Source organism: Rhipicephalus sanguineus, chromosome 5 (assembly GCF_013339695.2).
Source record: "Rhipicephalus sanguineus isolate Rsan-2018 chromosome 5, BIME_Rsan_1.4, whole genome shotgun sequence".
Classification (NCBI taxonomy): Eukaryota; Metazoa; Arthropoda; class Arachnida; order Ixodida; family Ixodidae; genus Rhipicephalus; species Rhipicephalus sanguineus.
Genome location: NC_051180.1, coordinates 205199112 through 205223204, shown reverse-complemented (window position 1 = coordinate 205223204; position 24093 = coordinate 205199112). Strand labels below are relative to the sequence as shown.

The window sequence follows — 24093 nt, the reverse complement described above, 5'->3', positions numbered from 1 at the left end:
GCACGACTCTCAGACGTGTGCATTGACAGCCGAAAGGACCTGCAAAGTTGTGATATTAGTCTATATACAACAGCACCATTCACTGCATGCATCTCTGTACACAAAGTGGGCCCTTTGAGTCTGTTAAAGTACTGTGACATTGACTTTGAATGTAATTTGTATCATTCACTCAACGAAAGATTATATGTCAAATTTCAGTATTAGAACATCCATGTAGATTGAAGTTTGTTTCCTTGGTGCTGCAAAGAATATTGATACTAGCCTATGCATAGCCACCTTACATGATGAGTGGGAACTGCTATGTATCCTAGTGCGGACATGGCCTTTAGTTTTTCAATGTGGACTCTGTTGCCATGTCCACCTTGTTTGTAGCAGAGTGCCTCTTCTGCAATTGAATAGGGCCCAGTCAATTCCTTTGCTTAAAATAGTTTAAGATAGTTCAAGTACATCTGTATGCACAAAGGCGTACACACATAAGCAATCATGTAAGTCAATGTAGGCAATCCATTCGGGCCTTTTTGATTGTCCTGTGGTACTTCCATTTCCCAACAGAAACAGAAACCACGTTTTTCCAGGTTTGCCCTGTGAGCGTGACACTACAGCACTCAAGTTTAGTGCAAAAGGACATGCCCAACACACATGCCATCTGTCACCACCTGTGATATGTCATCATTGAGAGGTGGCTTCAGGCCTCCATTTCAGCCTACTATTGAAGCAAGCCAAGGCTCTGCTTTCCGTTACTTATGGTCTCAGTACACTCATTTGGCTGCTGTTTTTACCCATTTTCATGGAACAGATATATGATATGAACATTGCGTGCGAAACACAAAGAAACGCTTGCTTATACACTTGTGAGATCTGACGTTGTACTTGTGGCTGCTTTGAATGCATTAGCAATATTTCAAGCAGTGGCACCTATAGCTGCGTATCGGGGTGGCTGAAACTGATTTATTTACTGTGGCATAAACCACGCCCATAACAATCTAAATTTATGCACGGTTTTGCATCTAAAGCTTGCAATATTTTAGTGCTGGCATTCATCCATCCACTACCTCTGAATTGTTAGCTTTTTGTATGAAGATGTGCTGTGCAGAACATAAAACATATATTAATTTTATTACTTTTTTCCAGCATCTTGCAGATGTTCATGGGTTGCCAGGGCCCATGATTGTTTGGAGCTCGGCAACAAAGCTTATTTTTTGTGCTGAGGACAAGCGTGTTACCCTGAAAGATGACTGCACGCTTGAAAAGACACTTTTCTTGTGTTTGACCATACATTACATAAAGGATGTTACCTACCCGTCTGCTTTCGCCCAAACATTGGGACTAATTCAAAGTTTGCTGCACAAGAAGAGAGTTTTCCACGTTGCTGGGCAAACAGTAAACTGCTGAAGATTCTCGACAAGCTCAAGGACAACGCCTAACTTATGTTCTTTTTTGTGCAGTTTTATTTCGTTTGTGTGTTTTTGTTACATTGTTAGGCTGGGTAGATAAGGCTGCTGGCTAGCTGAATTTTCACAAACTTTAGAGACATTTAAGTTTGTTTTATGTTCATGCACTTTTCAATGCTCTTTCTTTTGAGAATACCTGAGTAGCAGGTACACTAGCATTGGAATCTGTGGCAGACATCATGTGCAATAATAACTGTATGTGTGTGTGTGTATGTGTGTGTGTTCATATATACATATTCATTGTTCATTTTGTAGGTTTCCTCGGAGTATAACATACACAGTCATCGTATTATTTCTGATGCATGTACTATGAAAAGTCCTATTTATTAGGGCATTATATTAGCATATCACTTGTCGTTCATGCACAGCTGATACCCATGTTTTGAAATTTTATTAGCCACTACCAACAGAAAAGCTGCGTCCTCAAACTTCAGGCCTACTAATATAGAGGGTATCTAGTTTAGTCATACATTTGTGATAAATCATAGTACCTACGTGCACTACACAGCTCATGATATAGAACAGAATTTTTTTCACTGTGTATTTTACTCATATATTGCAAATTAAGTGCCAGAAACAGGCAGGAAGCACACCTCAAGCCCTTCGTCTGTTTCCAAGGCTACATATATGGCGTCGATCAAGGCCCACTTACTTGCAATACTTCTTTGTTACTCTAGTCAATTCTGTGTTATCTTATTGTGTTTAAGTAAAGTAATTATAATTGAAGGCATTTAGGTAGCTCCTGCCATTTATGTGGTGCAATTTTCCATGTATGTATTGACCTGCACTCTGCAAGAAAGTAGAGTTTTTTCTACGTATAGGCGTGCTGAAACTCAAGCTAGGTCATTATCAATTAGTTCTCGTCAGATGAGAAGGCCTGAAACCCCTGAAGCGTAGAAAAACAACAATCGTTCTGTTCAATTATTTGATCACCTCTTTCGCAGTTCTTTTTTTCCCTTGTTTCTGTAAAAGTGTAAGATTCACTTATTAGTTTACAAACACTGTATTGATGTATACATTGTTGCACAGTTTTGTTTGTAATTGAAAATAAAATATGTCAAACTACAAAAGTGTGCACTGTGTGTTCAGAGAGAGAGAGAGAGATAAAAGCGAAGGAAAGGCAGGGAGGTTAACCAGATTGTACCCGGTTTACTACCCTACACGGGGGAAGGGGAGAAAAAAGAATAGAGAGAGCAAGGAGGAAAGAGGGAACAAGTAATAGGCGCAGTGTTCACCGCAGGCTTACTGACTGTGCAAATAGAGGTAAGTCATGCTGTTTGGAAAAAAAACTAGTTAAGTTATGCAAAATATTTATAGCTGTTACTGTCTAGAGAAGGACACAGGTGACTTGTGAGATCACAGGGCCAGTGATAAGATGCATGATTAAAGCATTGCAGAATGCATCAATCCATGCTTGCAGATGATGGTACCGAGAGTTGCATAGCAATTGTGGTCATTACTGATAGAGAAACTGGTTAGGAATTTCAACTGAAGAGTTTTGAATGCATAAACTATATGTCAGAATGATACACCCATTACAGTGCTGCATTACTGAACTTGTAAGACTGTTCATAAAGAACATTTTTACTGATAACCGATAGGCCACTGACTGCTGTTTGGGACACAACTGCAAGGAAAGTGCACACGTTCAAGGCCAAATTGCTAAGGTAGCTTGCTAGAAAATAACAAGTGAACTGCCCCCTTATTTGTTTTGAAAAGATACGTTCATGAGATCCAGTTAGCTTAATCTGATCGAATAGCAGCTTTCAAAACCATTTCAGGGAAACTACTGCCGAGATCCTTTAGGGGGCCATTATGTGCACAGGTGCTGAAGTGGAACACGTGGAGGTTGAGAATTGAGCAATAAGGAATATGGCATATATATTAGGGTGATTTCATTTTTACATTCATTATTTTGTTCACACAATGCCCTATTACTTCAACAACAGAGCATATAGGTGAAAAACCTTTACGATGCATCCTATTGTATATGTATTGACGTGTGTGCTCTGCAGGTGAGAAAGACAATGGCGACATCAATGAACATCAATGCCTAGTGGGTCTTTGGGATTTTGCCGAAGACATCATGTTTGTCCTTCATGATGAACCGGCAGTGCAACCACACATGTACATAGGAAAGAAGGCACACAACAGAGTGCTGTGTTTCGTGTACCTTTCCTCTGTCCGTGTGTGGTTGTGCTGCTGGTTCATCATGAAGGACAACCAACTAGCCCAAGTTTCAGTCTTGTTAGACATGTTTGCGCCTGCCATTTTTTGTGTCAACAAGCTGTCCTACTCTTGTAGAACTTTTCAGTGTCTTGTGTCTGCGTTGTACCGTGACAATGTTCTCTATATTTTCTCTCATGGCTCTGCATCTCATTGTTCTGCTCAGTGTGCAGCTGTGCAGCAGCATAACATGTTCCTTCATTCACTTAATGCACTAAATAATGGCATGGGTACTCGAAGAAATGGCACAAAATGTAACAACAATTAGCGTTGCCAGATGAAACACCTAAATGCCACAGTTCTACAGTAATGGGTGAAGGGAAGGGCTTGGAGCACAGAATGGAAATAGGGGACCCATGCATACATAAATAAGTGCCAGTCTGGCACAGTGATGGATTTGGACACAATGCCTAACTTACTGCAAAGATATGTCTCAACACTGCAAGGGAAAGGTCATGTTTTGAAATGATGTCAGAAAAAGAACAAATACATTTCAGGTCTCAACATTTAGTGAAGGACAAATCTAGTACTTATGCGAATACCCATCATGTGGCACAATGTCTGACAGATGGTGTGCCGTGGTAACTGCCATGGAAGTGGGCTGCATGTAAAGGATAATATCGAATAATAGATCGCTGGGCAAGTTGGTAATTCATGACTACAAAGAACTACGCGAAGTAAACTGGCACAAGGAAGACGCTTGTCCGCGCGTCTCTCCTTGTGCCAGTTTATTTCGCGCAGTTCTTCGTAAAAAAGAATAATAGCTGCACATTTAGACATGTATATCTGCATGCTTATGTGAGCGCTATATGAGCTGCTAATTCTGAAAGAAAGCTGCAACACCTACTACAGAATGTTTTTGTGTATAGCTAGTGTTGGTACTGGCAATAAATCTTGAATTCTCAAGCACAGTTTGCATTAGCTGCTGTACTAGCCAAAGCTAAGGATGTTGCATGACAGCTGATATTTAAATAAAGGTGCACGTAAAGCTACATGGTATGGAACAGGGGCGTAGCTAAGGGGGTTGGGGGGTCAACCTCCCCCCCCCCCCGAAAATTTTCAATTTTGCTTGCGTATATATACACACAGACATGCAAACGCATGCACAAACATACATAAAGCATGGTTGACGCCCCCACCCCCCCACCCCCAAAAAATTTCTGGCTACGCCCCTGGTATCGAACATGAGGGAGGTTGACTGGGACACGTAAAGCTCAACATTTATGGGTGTGCTATTAGTGTGAAAGCATGCTTTTTATTTGCAGCTGTTATTTGCAATTATGACACTTATTGAGTATAAGAATTGTTCCTCTATATCTACTATTTAGTATTATACGTTTACATGTCGTGTCCTATGATCCGAATCAAGCAGGATGCTACTGACAGCACATTTTTAAGACAGGTGAATATTTATTTCTAGAAGTCAAGATTACTGCCCGAATTCAGCCACTTTCAGCATTTTACTAGTTTATACATTAAAGCGTCGTTAAGCTCAAAGTATACTTGACTGGATGACATGGAGTGAAGTAATACTGGCCCTTGTCGCTCTGATCACATCTCTTAGCCAAGGAAAGAATCACTTTCACTCGTCGACAACGGGTGGAATACAAAAACAACCTTCAACCTGCCATGTTCCCCAACACAGGGCCTCCACCAGATCGCTCTTCGGCGCTGATATGTGGTCAACTGAGGCATGGTGTAGAGCTTAATGTTCATGAACCATCAATGTCCAAAACAAGTGCATATTTAATTTGCGGTTGTTATTTAGATTTAACAGCGCCCATTAAATATTAGAATGTTTCAAGTTAATCTTTGCATTATTCAGTATAATTGCTCACATGATCCTTCTGAATCCTTCAGGCCACTTCTCACTTTTGAAGAAATAGCATGGATTTATCCTTGAAAGCTGGATCATATTGTGACTTCATTCGATTTCAAGTATTGCTAGCTTCTTTTGATGCGACGCTTGGCAGGAAACATGTTCTAACGGGTGATGCAAGCGATTTCATGCGTGCTCTTTCCGCGCCAGTCATGCACTAAGTTTCATCGTTTGTGTAAGCCAAGGGGAGCATCACTTCCAACTGTCAACAACGAACGAACCACGAGAACGACCAACCTCAGACCCGCCGTCCTCCCCAGCATGACAATTCCACGGCATCGCTCGTCGGCGCCGTCAGCCTCGAGCTCGGGAGACTGCATTCTTTTTCTGCGAAGGCTCGTTGTTCTTTCGACTCAACAACGACGTTTCTTTATCGTCTATACTATACTCGGGAGAGAAATGAGCGCGCCCGTTCTGAAAGCTGGTCCGTCGCTCCGTACGCGCTGCACTACACCAAACCCATCTGTTGCGCGAATAAGCGATTGTGTTTTAATCCGATTCTCTGAGATGAACCTCTACACAATACTGTCCGTATAAACGCACCGACATCAACGCGATGCTCGCGAAGGACGTGGGAGACTGTACTTCGCCGAGTGGAGATGAGATCAGCTGACTTCCGCCTGTACTGCGTCAAACATCGCAGAAAACTTTTTTTTTGGCGGCTGGTTGCACATCAGGGCACGTTCGGCTGCTGTATGATGCCGGCAAATGGAAATGCACTCGGAAACGCATCGTTCATTGTTCACCTCTGTCTCCGTGCGGGATACGCAAGCAGTCGGACGAGAAACATAATTCCACACACAAACTGACTATGACGGCCCACGAGGGTTCGCGAACGATGCCTCTCATATATGCAAAATTATAGCGTTGTAGCCGATCGTAAAATCGTCCAAGATAACGTGAAGTGCATATATAAAGCCGCGGAAGTCCACCCAGATCGTGTGGTGCGGTGGCGTAGTGGTTACAGTGTCTGCTTGTCACGCGGTTGGCCTGGGTTCAAATCCCCGTGGTGGAGTGTGTGTGTTGATACATGGTTTGTGACTCTCTGTGCAGTGTTCTTGTGATGTGTAAATGCATATTCATGAGTTGGAAGGCTGAAAAGAACAAAAGAAAAAAAAAGAGGAACAGTGCAGGATCAACTACAATGTAGAAGAATTTCTTTTTTTTCTAGAAATTTGCGAAAAGTACCACATATATTTCGACCGCATATTGAGCCGTATATAAGCCGGACAGATTTGACCTGAAATACCGCTTAACCAAATCGACGGTATGCGTTACTTTAAGCGGTCACTTTTAAACGGCCTTCTGGCAACGAGGTGGCCTCGCATATGGAAGAGCCGCATAAACTTAGGCCGCATAAGAAAGAGCCGCTTAGCCAGGGGCCGCATAAAAGAGCCGTATAAGTAGGCCGCTTAAAGAGCCATTTATAAGCGTCGAAAATTTGACCTACTTTCCGCCTTATATGCGTTGTTTTAAGCGGTCGTTTGCTAAGAGTGTACGATAAATGAAAGTGTTTCCGAGCAGATTAAGCGCTTAAGGGGAGCTGGGTATCCAGACGAGTGTCTCCTCTTGGCTTGTGAAAAGAATCGGCGAGAAGTAAAGAAGACAATAAGCAGCGCTAGTGAGGAAGACAAACAAGTCGAGGGCGGCAAAGAGCGATTAGTGGTCATCCCGTATCTGCATAACGTCTCACATCGGTTGAAAAAAGTTGCATCAAGGTATGGGGTGCGGGTTGTTTTTTCAGCCAAAAACAGAATGTCAGAGATTTGCCCGGCAGTGGAAAGGTTGGCCACAAAGAAAAGCAGGGGAAAAACAGATGGTTGTCAAATAAAACATGGCAGGAGGAATGTTGAGTGCAAAAAAGATGTAGTGTACGATATTCCTTTCACATGTGGAAAGGAATACGTGGGTCAAACAGGACGTTGCCTGAATGTACGCCTTCGCGAACATGAGAGTTCACTAAAGGGGGCCCCGTCCTCGCACTTAGCGATGCACTGCAAAGAGTGCACCTGCCAGCCAAAACTTTGTGACACAGGGATAATTGATATGCACAGAAAGCGAACGACAAGAGAGATAATTGAAGCATTTCGAATTAGGAAAGAGGTGAGAAGTGTGTTAGCCAGGCGTCTGTTCTGCTAACCGATTCGGAATTTGCTTTTAAATGCGAAGCATTTCTTAGCGAACCTCAGGCACTTTGGCCGTTTCTATCTACGTATCTATCTATCTATCTATCTATCTATCTATCTATCTATCTATCTATCTAGCCGCCTACGTCTGGGCGCTCTCCTGGTCGTCTCCATAACTTCTAATATACCAAAATTGGCACTGCAGGGGATCAGTGTATGACGAACACGATTCACTGGTCATGATGCGAATAATGCAAAATACCTGTCACGTACCTCATGAAACCCTTTCTCTCAGTCACGTGTGGCACATACCCGTAAACCAGAGTTAATGTTATGCGGGTATGTGCCACAGGTGATACATAGTCTCAACAAACACAGTAACCACGAACACACACATTGACACGCAAGGAAAGTGATATTAATAATAATTATCGGGGTTTTATGTCCCAAAACCACGATATGATATGAGAGACGCCGTAGCGAAGGGTTCCGGAAATTTTGACCATCGGGTATTCTTTAACGTTTACCGAGATCGCACAGAACACGGGCATCTAGCATTTTGCCTCCATCGAAATGCGACTGCCGTGGCCGGGATCGAACCCGCGACTTTCGGGTCAGCAGCCGAGCACCTTAACCGCTACACCACCGCGGCAGACGCAAGGAAAGTGAGGAAACTGAAGACAGAACAGCCCTGGAAGACGCTCAACTACCATCTACTCGTCCATATGGTCCGCAACGTGGACCACGTGGATTACGCAAAAACCGCTGTGAATGCTTCCTACAATAAATGTGCTGAGATAACCAGGCCTCTCATCATTACCGGTGACTTCAACATTGATTTATCGAGGCCCAACAAAGCTTGGTCCTTATAGTGCGTGAAAGGGACTAGATGTGGAGAGGGCATCAAAAGACCTCGTTGCCACGTCCACGACAGGAGGCATCATAGATCATTTCATCGTAAGAGGCATCCAGGATTTCCACCAGCTGCACTATACCTCGCACTTCACTACACTTCGACTCCCCATAACCGCAATCACGTCCGCAATAACAAGTCCGGTCCAGCTGCCCGTGCTTACTGATCACGCTGATGATGACCTTGTTCAAGAGCTGTCAAGCACCCCTTCAACACATACACACGGGTTCGTGAAACGTGCGTGAGTTCTCCGTCATAACGGACAAGTATAAGCATAACAACTGTCACTGTGACTGTAACATACGTGCAGTGCGCCTGCACGTGCCACTCGGCTGTGTATATATCCTGTGAAACTTCATTGAATGAAGCTTAGTTGCCAGTAACGCCTGTCCTGTGCATCTGTGTTCCTTCTTTGTCCTGTTCGGATTCGCGCAATCCAGTATTGAAGAATATAAGCACTACATATCAGCTCACCGCGTCTGGTGTTGGTAACACCTATGTTGCTGTTACCATCGTTACGCAACTATGAACAACTGGTTATATAATATATATGCGACTCTTCAACATATGAGCGTGCGTATACCACTTCCATATTTCTGTAGCGTCATTCCGTAACGTTTCGCTCAATGTGAAAAATTACGTCACAGTCACGATAACGCGCATGCTTCGCATAACATCGATTCCCACGGTACGTGGGATCTGCCAAATTTTTTTAGATATAACGTGAACCAGTGCATTTTTTTTCTTCTTTTGACGGTGGGGGGGGGGGGGGAGGGGCTTTACACGTGTTTACTTGATGTATGCGATGGGTTATCGTAGTGGTGTTTTGTTGATTCACTCTGTGATAACAAGGGTGGTGTGTGGTGACGGGGATGCATGTTATGCATATATGATTGCTTTTTCCAAAATAAAATTTTCAGTTGCTAGTAAGCGCTCCGTCCTGTGTCCTTTCTGAGTCTTCGTACATATCGCGCTTGTTTCATCATGAACCTATACCAACACGCCCAACTGGCAGTCATCCTAAATGATGAAGTATTATGGCTGGGCCCTTTGCAGAGGGTGGGAGCAGTGTTGCGGAATGGGCGCCTCCATTGTTCCAATTCAATTCCGGGGAAATAAAACTTACCGCAATTCCATTCCTTTCAATTCCTCGGAATGAAAAAACATAGCCCATTAGCACTCTGGGAATGGCCGGGCAGTTCAATTCCATCGCTGTAATTCTTCAGCGTAGGAAAGGCAGCTTGATAGTTTTATTAAGTTAAGAATGAACGCCCCATCAACCTGATGTCATCAGATGCATTAGGAACTGCAAAAGCACGCAATACCAGGGTGCCGGAACGGAACAGAAACCTAAAACGAAAAACGAAAATAACGATGTTTTTGACCGGAAGAAAAACGTAACCGAAAGTTTATTATTTCGTTCCGGAGTGAAACCAACATTTGTTCATTCCTTTTTTCGGTTCATGAGAAAACTTCGCAATCCAAAACAACTGAGCTCGTGCAATGTGAGCATATCTCAGGCAGGAATTCCAAAGCAAAGATATGTTGAAATTTTGCGAAAAACGAAAGTAGTGGCAGTTAGAGATGTTCACATTAAGGCATGTGGACTTTTGCGCGCTTGTCACGCAGGCCAAAGTGGAGAGGGCATTGTCGGTGCTGAAGTTTGTTACAGCGAAAACTGTTATGAGATCGCAAGAACTGATTTTGACACCATAGTTGCCCGCCGCCGACGGTGTCTATTCCCGCTATCACGTGATATAAGAAAACATTAAATGAGAAACAAATTTCCCTGATCGGATGGGATTTTAACCCGCCCCTCTGCGTGGCAGTCGGGTCTTCCACCACAGTGCCACGCTGGTGCTTGTAACTCCTTCGCAAATATATTGTATAAAAGCGTCATGTCGAGCAAGGAATCGTGTTAACATATGTAATATAGCGTGGCAAAAGAGTAATATAGCAACCAGTCATCCCACAATGCTAATAGCGCCAAGAGTGTGTGGTTTAATGCTTCCCACCAGTGTTGCGGAGATGCCCCACCAGAATTGGAATAATTCCAAAATCATTCCACATTTAAGCGACCCCGGAATGGAATGGGGACGACGCTTGGAGGAATGGAATGGGAATGTTATTAGGCGCCTTTTGCACCAAATGGATTGGGAATGGAATTACGTCTTTCTCCGAAAACAGAACACGTTTTCAAACATAAGGAAGTCAGAGCCTCGAAATTAACAATAAAGCAGCCTTTTTAAAATGGCTTGGCTAATTACCAAAACTTCGGCAGATCCCACGTACCCTGGGAATCAATGTTATGCGAAGCATGCGCCGGAAGTTGACTATGTCGCAATTTTTCACATTGAGCCATTCGCTACGGCGTCCCTCATATTATATCGTGGTTTTCGGACATAAAACCCCAACAATTATTAATATTATCACTTTCCTTGCGTGTCAATGTGTGTGTTCGCGGTTACTGTATTGGCTGAGACTCGGTATCACCTGTGGTACATACCCGCATAACATTAACACTGGTTTACGGGTATGTGCCACACGTGACTTAGAGAAAGGGTTTCATGACGTACACGACAGGTATTTTGCGTTATTCATGTCATGGCCAGTGAATCGTGTTCGTCGTACACTGATCCTCTGCTAGGCCAATTTTGGGGTATTACAAGTTATGGAGACGACCAGGAGAGCGCCCAGACGTAGGCGGATAGATAGATAGATAGATAGATAGATAGATAGATAGATAGATAGATAGATAGATAGATAGATAGATAGATAGATAGATAGATAGATAGATAGATAGATAGATAGATAGATAGATAGATAGATAGATAGATAGATAGATAGATAGATAGATAGAAACGGCCAAAGTGCCTGAGGTTTGCTAAGAAATGCTTCGCATTTAAAACGATGCTTATGTCGGTCGCGAACAAGTATGGACGTCGTATACTGGAAGTTCGGCTTCTGCAGTTAATTTTGGATCAGCAGCCGCTACGTGAAGCTTCAAATCTCCGCGCGCTTGGCCTCGAAATTCACGGCACTGGATCTGCAGGACAATGGGTCAAGAGTGCTAAACAGCAGGTGTCAGAAACAATGCATTTCATACGACGGATTGCGAAGAAGTCTGGTGGCGCTAACTCCAACATGGCTCGCCTTCTTGTCCATTCGGTATTGCAACCGAGGCTCGTCTACCGCGCCCAGTTTTATCACCTCACGCTGGCAAAGTGGGCACGTCTTGAGGCGGTCAACCACGAGCCATGCGGGCCATACTGGACTGCCACGCATCACTCCCTAACACTACTGCAACAGGAATCTTAACTAAATACCTTTGACCAGCTAGTACACCAGCGCCGCTGTGCGCGCAACCTGAAAGCCATCAAGGTTCTGTTCGGTTGCTGCATTGGCGCGGTACATGGGCCAAGAAGCTCACCATACACCTTCCGAGACGAGCAACTATTGCCCCGTGGAAGAAAATGCAACTCACTGAAAACAAACCTCTTGGTCGCCATTACAGCCCGGTTCCACGCCAGGCGAACGCCCATGTTTCCCGTTTGCTTCTTGCCGATAACCTAGATGCCGCCACTGTCGTCGCCTATACTTATGCCAGTTTGAGTGGCACCACCATTCACACCGCTCTTGTATGCCCATTATACCTGACGCTGCCAGACATGCTCGTATTTTGCGGATTCCACACCACCGGCTCACCTTACTGAGCTGGCTGCCATACGTGACAGATTGGCAGGGCTGATACCTATTTCTTCTCTCTGACAGGTGCTCTCAGCTCATCATTCAGTACCGATTCGACACAAGCTATCGACGATATACGACGAGTGTATCGGTCTACGTCACTCTCGGATAGTATTCACCATCTTGCTGCCTCAGCATCTGTGCGGATAGGTGTTCAGTGGGTGCCTCGGGCCGCTTTGCCGGACCTTGTCAAAGCTGATTTGGCAACCCACCCACAAGTTAAACCGCACCAACTACCGCATTTTCCTGAGGACACTCAAGGACAGACGCTCTGGGAAAAAGAAAGCCTCCGACGTACCACACGAGCTCTTATACCTCCGTGTGGGTCAGACCTCCCTGGTGGTTTAACCCGCCGAGAGGAGGTTACGTTGCGGAGGCTTCGTGTTAGGGTTGCGCTCACCCCATACGTGACCACCCTTTGGGAGTAAAAGTACCGCGGCCCGTATGGTACATCGTGCCCATTTTGCGATGCCCCAATCCACGATTTAACTGTCACACACTTATTGTGGACTACGGGTTTACATTGAAGCCGTTGTCGTCACCTGCGTGCAACGGGCCTCAGGCCTGGCCGACAGCCCGACCTTGACCGCGGGATTAGTGGACCTCACCACCGCTCATTACAGGACTTCATACACGACGCAAACTTATGTGTATTTCTGAATCAATAATTATTATGCCTAAGGGTACACTTTCGAAAATAAAAAAGAGAAGTCCCCTTCCTCTTGTTCTTCGAGCGCCTTGATGACGACATTAACGCAGGCAAAACCATATATAGCATAGCCAACAGTAGCATGCGCAAGCTCGCGCGCAAAACAAGTCTTCTTCCGCTTGTTCTTCGAGAGCCTTGATGGAGATAATAACTCAGGGAAAACACGATTATCTCCGAGCCAGCTCCTCAATCATCATTCACTTTGTGAATATGGCGTGATTTTTTGGCATCGATTTCTTGACCACCCAGTCTGGCCTCATCCATTGTTCCAATGATATTTTACGGCTCCAGTTGCCTTTGTGCTCCGATGTCGGTTCTGCAAGTCGCACTCGGCTACAGTCCGTGGAGTTTCTAAGGCTACAGCCGCAGGCTGATATGAATGTCCCTATGTCGCCGTGCCTGTTGGTCCGTGATGGCTACCATTTGGTAGCTCACCTACTGGGCCCTTCCCGCAACATTGCACTTACTCATACAATAGTAGTTGTTACCGACAACAGGGCACTTCTTCCTGATCCTAACTTTTCTGCTTCGGCTCAGATGCTTTCTGAAGGCATTACCCAAGCAGAACTCTCAACTCTGGAGGAAGTGTGCGATTTCTTGTTTCACCCCCGATACCAATACCGTGACCAACCATGCCATTACCGCGCAAACTAAGACATTTCTGGACAAAGTGATATCCGCTGACCCTCATACCTTCCCAAAATGAAGCGCTCCGCGGTGTTCCCTTTCTTAACTCGGTATTTTTGACATCGACGACTGTCCCCTGGGACAGACAAGCGTCATAGCACACCGTATCGACACCGGCAATACCAGTCCTCTTCGAAAACGCTCTGACCATGTGTCTCACTCTGAGTGTCATGTTATACAGAAGGAGGCATAGACAATGCCAGACAAAGATATCATAGAGCCTTCCTCTAGTTCTTGGCAGCCACGTGTGGTGCTCACGAAATAGAGGGACAGCAGCTGGCGCTTTTGCGTCCGCCATCGCCGTCTCAATCGGATCACCAAGGAAGTATCTCCCCCACCTAGAATTGACCTGGCGCTCGACTGTCTCCACGGTGCAAAGTATTTCTCGTCGCTTGATCTTCGATCTGGATACTGTCAAATTTGTGTCAATGACCATGACCACGAGAAGACAGCTTTCATCAAAACCAACGGCTTTTACCAATAGAAGGTCACGCTTTTTTGGGTGGTGCAATGCTACTGCGACTTTTGAATGTATGATGGCTCTCTCCTAAGCGGTTTTAAACGGTCGACCTGCCTTTGCTATCTGGACGAAGTCATCGCTCTCTCATTCCACTTTTGAAAGCCAGTTCCCTCGTTTGACGGCCATTCTTGACGTTTGTCGCTGTGCTAGCCTTTCGCTCATGTTGTCGAAGTGTACCTTTGGCCGCCAGCCAAATTAAGCTACTTGACCACCTTGTTGACGCTGCTGGTGTCCAAAGCCGATCCTGACAAAGCCCCCGCTGTCCGCGTTTTCCCGGTACATTGAAACTTGCAAGTCAAGCATATCGCTCGAATCATTAACGAACGCCATTTAATTAACAAAAAAGTCACAGTTTCGCCGCAACGGCGAAGCAATGAATGCGATAGCAACAAACTCGAATGCAACGCGAATAACGGAAAGCAGCTCGAAATTGCGAGCGCATCGCTCGAGCCCAAAGGACGCACGAAAAGAACGCACACAGGACGACCGTGAACCATCATGCGTCACAGCTCGATACTTGAAGCGCACTGCTGAAACATAAAGCAGGACGCACGAAACGAACGAACAGGTAAACACAGGACGAGCGCGAACTAAATGTCGCAGTTGTTACTTGTTTCTGTTTGAACAGCGTGCTCCTTTCGCAAACGCGGCCGCTGCAGCGGGCGAAGTGATCTTCATGCGCTCTGTGACTTCAGTGCGGACATCGCGGGGAAAGCACAAGACATACAACTCCCCGCTCTACCCCCCGCCCGCCCCCCTACTTTCCTCGAGATAAGTGCACGAAGGCGACCACGCCCTGTAGGGCGAAGATCATCGGCGTTCGCAGGAGCGAGGCGACGACCTTTAAAGCGCGCCCCGCGCGCTCCTCGCGCCATCTCGCTGGTGAGTAAGAAAGCACGCTGAAGTAAATGGTGTATATAAATAGCTCGCCGTTAGCATGCTGAGAGACGGTACTTTTCGTGGCCTAGCCGTCTAACGCCGCGCCTTTTGGAGCGAGAGGCCGGCCGTTTGATTCCGTGCGTCGGAAAGTATTTCTGAAGTATATTTCTTTGTGGCTTTCATATATATATACACACATATACTTATACGAAGCATGACTACGGCGACGGCAAAAACCAGCCGAGACTGCCCATATAATTGCTATCGCAATAGAAGAAATACATATAACTTACACACGAGATCTGTTTTGCTGAGAATGTGGTTGCGTAATTGCACTCAAGCAACAGCAGCTTGTCAAATAGGCTGTCTTCTAAACAGCTCCGGTTCAACCTCAACACACAACTCGCGAAATGGCTGGTAAGTCAAACAAAAATATAGGGGTGTTTACCAGCCTTCATAAGAAACGACTTCTGTCGGCAGAGTGAAATACACCACAAACGCGAACTAACACAAGCTTGCCGTTAGGAATAACAGCGTCTTTTCTAATGTACTGCACTTCTTCCTAACATTTTATTTAGTTTCTGCAAATGGAGCATAAACCGTTAAAGCCAGTGCCATATTGTGGGTCATATGAAACAGGCACCCTACCAGCAATTGTTAAAGTGACAGATGTGCATGACGGATGTCTTTCGGCGGGTACACACAGTGAACGGGAATGCTGCAACGAAGGTATTCAATAATGTGACTGTCACCAAAGTTGTGTGTAGTACTTGGACTAGTTGCATTTGAGGAAGATCATTAGTAGCAGCGGGGTCATTACATATGCTGTTTGTCGTGTTGGCTGTGGTTGGTGGTTCCGTGTTCTAAAATTATCTTTGAGAACCATGCACGGTTTCTCGGTTATACATAGTCAAATCGCACTCTGAAATGAAGTCGATTATTGCCTGTGAGAGTTGAAATGCTCTATTTCATAGAACGGACAGAAAAAGCAAGAATGGAAGCAGCAATTGACTTCATAAAGTGCTGGCTGGCATCAGTGGCACGTCAAGCGCCGAAGGCTCACCCTTTCGCCAGGCAGACCGTCCTTTCCGGGGATGCCAGGAATTCCCGGAGGGCCCTGTACAAAGGAAAGGGCAAGCATTACTTGGAAATTCCACGCAGAATCTGCATTAGGAGTCGTTTGAATCATGAGTACGCGTAGGGTAGAGACTCGCATGTCGGCGGCTTTCCTGGAACATCGTTTACGAGCGACATTCACAGAGTTTTTCGAATTATTTCCCGCGTTCGTCAGCGAGAACAATGGCGCTATGGACGCACATCACTCGACCACAGAAACATGCATTTGGTTTTAAGTTTTTCAAAAGGTGCAATTTTCTGATTAGTACAATCCTCGGTGTCGGCTTTACATCTTGTCCTAAAGGGGAACATATTCACCAGCACGTAGTGTTTCAAGGAAGCCTTTTGGTGCGTGTTCTCCCTTTACATTTGTTTCTTACCACCAATATCAACACATTTATACGGTTGAAATAGAATGACATTCTGCGAGTGATGTCTAGCCCAGTGTTGTAAACGCTCATCTTCGGAGCATGGGGCCTTAGGTTGAAGCCAAGAACCGCCAACACACTCCATGCTCGTTCGTAATTTTTGTATATATTGATTCTTCTTAGGTGACAGACAGAGACACACAGTTGTCACAATGTTCTTTTTCGTTGAACCGGCTGAAGTCATATTATATGTGACACTTATTAGTCAGCACTTCCCGGAAGACAATGTTCGAACTGACGTAGTCCACGGCATATGTGACCATCACATAGCCATGACCTTGCTGCCGCTTGACTACAGTATTTCATGTGAGCAGCGTGGACCAACTATAATTGATTTTAAAAAAAGCAGACGATAGCAGCGCATTAACGCTCATAGCAACGGCGCGTTTTAGGGGCGAAGCTCCTTATCCGCCTCGTGCATCGGTATGGTGGCGCCACCGCTCGGCTAAGACGGTTGTGCCCTCTCCCAACCCCCCATAGGATCTCATGTATTTTGAATAAAGTTTGCGATTTCGTTGCGCCAAACCAAACTAGCGCCATCTCTCGACAATACGCCACACCGACGACGCAACACTTCCTCTTGCTTCCACCGATACGCGATGCTCCTAGGTGCCCCTCTCTCCACTTTCTTTTATTTCTTTCGGTGGTCGTGAGAGCGCGCGCTGTGCTGTAGCGCACCCGACAAGACCGGCTGGGCTCGCCGCTTTCATCGCGTCTTCCTTGAACGTTGCAACGTTAATATTGTGTTGCGGCGGTGGCCACACGTCGGACTATGAGCCCTGATTTCGTTCAGCTGCCATCTCATCAACGGCAATGTTTCAGACGCCTCAGTTGTGTACTTTTGTCCGTTGGTTGCGGGACAAGATGGCCTCCTGCAAGACCGCGTTTTTCCAAGTCTGCTGTGTGCGTAGTTCTCGGCGTCGTAGCAGTTTGATGACGCGAGGACGTCAACTGGTGCTACATCGTGGGAACCGCTGAAGTGACTGCAAGCTTGACGACATTGTGCCAGAATATTCTAGCGTACTGTACGCGCACGATTGTGCTACACTTAAAATACCGCGCTTGGCCTCGCGCGTCAACCTGGTACGCCTGTGTGCAACAAGTGTGTTGTTATCGTTGTTGCGTCGGTTAATATTGAATTGCAATTGGAATACCGTTTTTGCAAAGGTAAGTGAAGCTGTAAGTAGTTGTCCTTCTATATGCTCGCTACTCCACGAACATTACTTCTAGAATCGCATTTTATTTTGAGCTGCACGTACCAAAGGAGAATCTAGCATACGAGATACATTACACGCGTGCGCATTTCCTATATAAATCTGAGTAATGCCACGCGTCCGCATTTCCTATATATGTCTAAGTAATGCCATGCTCAATTTAAAGCGCATGTGTTAGAGGATTGTGGCTTCAATGGTGAAAGTGATTAGATATTCCGAAATATGTGATTGCAATGCAGTTACAACTTTCTCATATGTTAACACGGTCTGTGAACAAAAAAAAACGCTGTCTGAATGTTTGTTGGTCATTTGCTTAAGTACTTTCACGCATTATTATGCAGCTGTGTGACGGCTGTTAAAACGTTCAGCAAGTTAGATTTTGGTTTTCTTGGCCTAGTTGAGTGCTACGAGTGTTGGGCGAAGATAAAATCGCGTGTCTTTTGTGCGTTTCTTAAGCAGGCATACAGCCGTAATAGTCATTGTTGTTGTACTGTTCGGGGTGTTCAATAAAACAAGAATGCTGTTTTGTACTGCAACAATTTTTATTTCATCTGTGTTAACAGATCACGCAAACAACTTGGACACATGCACGTAAGAAACGTACGCAGTGCATCGCGCGCACGCATAAAAAAACGGGCCTGTCATTTTGTCTAGTGGAGCAGCGTCAGCAGTACAAATATCAAACCAGAATGAAACATGAATGGAAAAACGAAGAGTAACAGGCGCTTTGCCCACGGCTTCTATGAGCCGCGCATATCCACCTATCGCCACCGTCCGCCGTTGGTGGCGCCACCAGTACCACTGAAAGCCGCAGCGCACGAGGCGGATAGCGGCACCCGTTCGTCCCCGCCGTAGTAGTGTGTAACCAGTCTTAGGACGGTATTCACAAACCAACCTTATACTTATATTTTGCCCTCCTCACCTTCTCGGCGCCTGAAACGCACCGAGACCTTTTCTTATCCTTACACTTTTCCCTTCTTTACGAAAGGCCGCCTTATAGCGTTAAGATAAGGTTGGTTTGTGAATACGGGCCTTAAAAACGGAGGGGGCGCGCACACATGAAGGCTCCTTAAAGAGAATGCGGTGCGACAGTACGTGATATGTATCGTCCTCTCCTCTCCTACGCTTCCCCCTCTTCCCCCCTCCCACCCCTATCTTGCGTCGCGGCGCAGCGGCGCCGACGCAGGCAGCGTCGCGGCAGCGCCTCGATTGAAAAACCGACCGCTCGCGCTGCACAACCGTTCACTGACCACCCCGTATATATAGGCACTGGATTTTGACCTCCAATGCAATGCGTGTGTGCGATTTCTCCTGTGCGTGATTAAACAATGAAAATTCACAGCGTACATGTAAAATTAAAGTGAGCTGCAAGTGGTCATAACTCTCATCGAACCTTTAGTATAAACGCGCCCGATCTCACGTCGGTGATGATGTACTGGGCAGAATTCACGGAAGATTCACGGTTTACCGATGAACCTCCGCAGCTTCGCCCATCATCATCATTCACTCCGTGGATATGCTGTGATTTTTTTTAAATACGAATGCATTTCTTATACCCTTGTCACATGGGTAGTGTAACCACAGTTAAGTACGACGGCCATTAAGTCTAACGGCTGTTGTACCTTGTCACACGACAACCCTAACCGCAATTAATCCACTAACGAACGTTTTCGTAAACGGACGTAGGCAACCCCTGTTAGCGCCGTAAACTGACAACATGGCCGCCTCCATGTCGGACGCGAGCAGCTCGCCTCCCAGGGAAATATCGAGCCAAAAGCGTGTCAACTGGACCGTTGCGACGATGGAGGCGTTGATACGCATTTCGGAAGATAAATTACCGGCTCTGAGGTACCAGTTTGTCCGTGTTGCAAAAATATCGTGTGCATTTCACGAGATTGATACACAGCAGCGTTCGTTCATTGAACAGGGCTTCACGCTATTTGATAGCCGCGCATGAAAACACTCTGCTGACGCGTCCATAATCGAGCGTGAAGCCCTGTACAAGGCGGTGTAATGCGGTGTTGCACGAACGCAGCCATGTATGAACTAAAGAACGCTTGGAAGCGCTGCAAACGTGTGACAGCGCCTCTGTCTGGTTTACGGTAACTGGGGTTACGTCCGTTAACTGCAGTTGGGGATAACAGCGGTTAAGCTTGCCCGTGTGACAAGGGTATTAGTCGGGGCATATCAGGCGTCTGTCGGTATACGCGCGCCGGCAGGTGTTACCTCTCAGCTCTCACACCCTCTGCCATAGCAACAGCTGCGTGCGCGCGCGCTTATCCTCGCCCCTAGCAACCGGAGCAGGTGGTCCGGACGGAGTAGGGGAGAGTGAGTGCAGAGGAGGAGCGCGCTCTGGCGTGTGAGGGCGCTCGCATCGCGGGAGCTCGGTGGAGCTTCCGCGTGTGTGGAGAGAGTGTAGGAGAAGGTAGGTGCAGTGCTTCGCCGCTCCTTCTCTCGCCGTTCGCTCTCTCTCCTCCCTGCGCCCCACTGTCCCGTCCGCTCGCTGGCACGTATATATAAATGGAGTGAAGCGATTACTACGCTATGTACTCTCGGCGCAAGATATGCATTGGCATTTTTTCACGATTCTCTTCGGGGAGGTGGGGGCATTTTTTGTTTCTTTTTTTCGAGCCTGGTGGCCCAGATGTCACCGCCTCTTTAAGAAGGGGACGCTCATAGCATCCATCCATCCATCCACCCAAGAGCACTGTTAGAGGAAAGTGTGAAAGATAAAAGACGTGTTCATGTAGCCTCCGCAATGATTTGGCGGTAGCTCAGTGGGCTAAACGCCCGCCAGCCATCGTCGTAGACCAAGAGGTCATGGGTTCGACTCTCGTCAATGGTACTTTTTCTTATAGTTTGTTTCTTTGCCATCTGATGGCGTTCATTTTGTTGACGTACTTCCATGACGGAAATAAGCCATGAAAGTCTTGGTGGACCCCGGCATAAAACACCTTCGTGTTAGAAGTCCAATGGTCCAGATGACGTTCCTAACGAGTTCTTTAACAGGTACGCGGAATGGTGTAGCAAGTATCTTGGGCAAATTTTTTATAAGTCGCTTGCCTTGTACCAGCTGCCAGGTGACTGGAAAAAAAAGAATACCTACACATAAATCAGGACGTCAGTCATTAGTATCAAATTACCAGCCAGTATACCTCACTGGCATTTCATTCAAGCTACTAGAACATATAATCCTAAAATGCATAACTGTTTTTCTTAAGACTGAGCTTTGTCATCGACTCTTTTTGTATATTTATGTCACAATTTACATAATTTGGGGCAACGCTCGGATGACATATGTGAAACAAAAAAAAGGTTAAACAGTACAATAATATCAATCATAACTGTGCCAGAATAATATAAGACTCCTACAAGCAGAAATCCTTTATACTAGTCTGCGACTACAACGCAGCATTATGGACCTTGCACCTAGCGTCGGCCACTCGTCATCATTCACATCGCGCAGGTGCGTTCCATACCACACGTTCTCTATCTGCCACAAAATAAAAACGCCAGGCCTGCGCTGAAACCGCAGCACAGTCACAGCGAAAGCTGGAAGAGCGGTGTTTCTAGAACCCCTTGTAAGCTCTCTTGGGGCTACTAATACAAGTACACTAGCAAGGTACCCACTAAGCCATAAATCACAATTTTTATGAAGTTAGAGAGCACCTACAAAGCTATCATTCGTCATTCTGCCGAGAAGCGAGGCACCAGCTACACGTCTGTAAGCTTTTATGTGCACTTTGTTGACGCGCCGACTGATGACGATGAAGAATTATCGCTCAGCCCTTTGTAATCGGTTGGAAGCTTTAAACGGCCCACCAGTTATGCAATTTGCATTGGGTGACGCGCGGTCGCTATTTCCCTCTCCCACCATGCTGTATAACATACGTTGACGTGGGAGAGAGAGAGAGGGGGGGGGCAAAGAACTATACTGAGACCCCGAGGAAATGGATCTGCGCTTATAGGCTTCCTTGGCAACCAATACAAGTGCACTTGCGAGGAACCCACTACGCTCTAAATCATTCTAATTTTGAGATGTAGGGCAGCAGGCACTGTGTCATTTTTCGTCATTTTACGGAGATCCGTGGTACCTGCTAAACGCATGTAAGTCATTATGCACACTTTGTTGATGCTGTGCCTGATGACAATGAAGAAATATGGCGGAGCCATTTGTAATGGGTTGGAAGCATTCAACAACCTACTCGTTGCGCAATTCGCATTGTGTGGTGACTGATTACAGAATTTGCGTTGTGCGACGCTTGGTGCTTATTTTACTCTTCTACCACGCTATATTACATGTGTTAATGTGGTTCCTTCCCGACATGAAGCCTGTATAGGACCTTTTAATGCAGGTTCAAGCACCGGCATGGCTCGGAGGTTGAATACTGGGCTCCCAGGCAGAGGACCCAGGTTCAAACCTCGTTCCATCCTGGAATTTATTTTCTTATTTCGCTTTTCTTTTCTTATTTCGAGCGATAGTGGTTACGGACACCGGCGGCGGCGGCGGCGGTGGCCGACAACTACGGCTCCAAAAACGGCTGCTGAAATGATCTCATAACAGCTTTCACTGTAAAAAAGGTCCACACATTCTCCTTCTGCCATGGATGAAAACTAGAGTCACTGTATATGCTACCTTTACGTAGCAGAGTAGCGCATAGGTCCGGCTAGCAACCACAGCTGTGCGGTGAAGTCGCACTTCGTTTTTGCAGGCGACATGCCTACTGTGTCGCCGATTAACCTGCCTGACGTGTCGAAGACCGGCGATAAACATTGGCTGTCGATGGCTAGTGTTAATTCAGTTCGCTGCAGCGGCGGCGTCGAGAAATAAAAAAAATTGGCGCAAGCGGCAGCTTCTCCGCAATGCATGGTTGCTAGCGGCGTTGGAAGACAGACGCGCAACTCTGCTACCTGAAGGTAGCATATACAGTAACTCTAATGAAAACGAACGTAAGGCGCGGCATGCGGCGGCTCAACGGGAACAGCGACGACAAGCTGCTACTCCGGAAGCGAGGGCACGGGAAACGTCGGCAAAACGGCGAAAACGACAAACGGGAGATTCACGGTTACCGAACGAACTCGAGTGCTTCGCCCACTCATCAATCACTCAATGAATATGCGTAGATTTTTTGCCGACCTGTGGCAGACGCTGCCTGAATCGGTGTTGTCGCTCGCGGGCGAGGGCGCGTTCTCGTTCCTTGTGAGCTGGTAGTTCAGCATTCATCCCAGAAAGAGCGTATCCATAGTCAACGCGCGCCGGTCGCTCTCTCTCGCCACAAGGCGAGCGCTGAGGCGGTGGCGCCCTCTCTTGCGCTCAGGCAAATGAAGCAGACGACGATACACACGCGAAAGCAGACGACGGTGCGCGATGCACGCCGGCAGGCCGAGACCCTAAGGTGCTTCGTCCCTCACGCGGTGGCGCCGTCTCTTGCGCTCAAGCAAGTGACAGGACACTACGATGCACGCGGTGACATCAGAAGACGATGCCTGCCGACACGCCGAGACCCTAAGGTGCTTCGACCCTAAATGTAGAGCGTTGTTTCTCTTTAGCTTTCTCTTTCTTTCTCCGTCTCTTTCTACTTCTCTATTCTCTCTGTTGTTTGTCTTTATAGTGTATCTCTATTTCTTGCCTTCTCTCTCTCTTTCCTTCAATTTTTTCATCTTCCTTTCTGAAATCTCGTTCTTTTCTTTGTCTCACCCTCTCTCTATTTCTTTCTCTCACTTGTTTGAACCTCTCTTTTTCTTTCTGCATTTCTTTCTCTCCATTTCTCTTTCTCACATTCATTATATTCTATGCTGACGAGGTCCCCTCCTATTTGCCCTCCACCTCATCCTCACTTCAGTGTGCTGCCTCCTAGCTATACGGTACTGTATTAGGCTATGCTATATTCTCTCAGTCTGCCTCACTAGCCGAGTGCTTGAGACGCTCGCTTTCCGATCGTGGCCACGCGCGTTCCAATTCCGCCGCCTCATGAGTAAATTTTTTAGATGGGAAGCATCTCTTACTCGGGGGTATGTCTCGCGGCCTGGTACTCCACACTCACACTACGAATGCGCAACTCTCGTCCTTCTCTCTCTTCAGCAGCTGCGCGTTACTCTCTCCACTTCTCTACCAGGACCTGCTTGCGCTTCTCCTGCGTTCTCGCTTCTGCTCTTGCGGCGCATGCGCTACTCTCCTCCTCTAGTTTCCTCTCCTTC

General features: G+C 46.4%; 1 protein-coding gene across 1 annotated transcript in view; it reads right to left on the bottom strand.

The window, feature by feature from the left end:
* Positions 1-24093, bottom strand: part of LOC119394579 (collagen alpha-1(II) chain) — a gene marked incomplete in the record, with an annotated part of 1710759 nt that overhangs the window by 591141 nt on the left and 1095525 nt on the right. Inside the window, 1 exon segment of the mRNA XM_049415838.1 lies at positions 16201-16254. Within this exon segment, the coding sequence (XP_049271795.1) occupies positions 16201-16254 (54 nt within the window).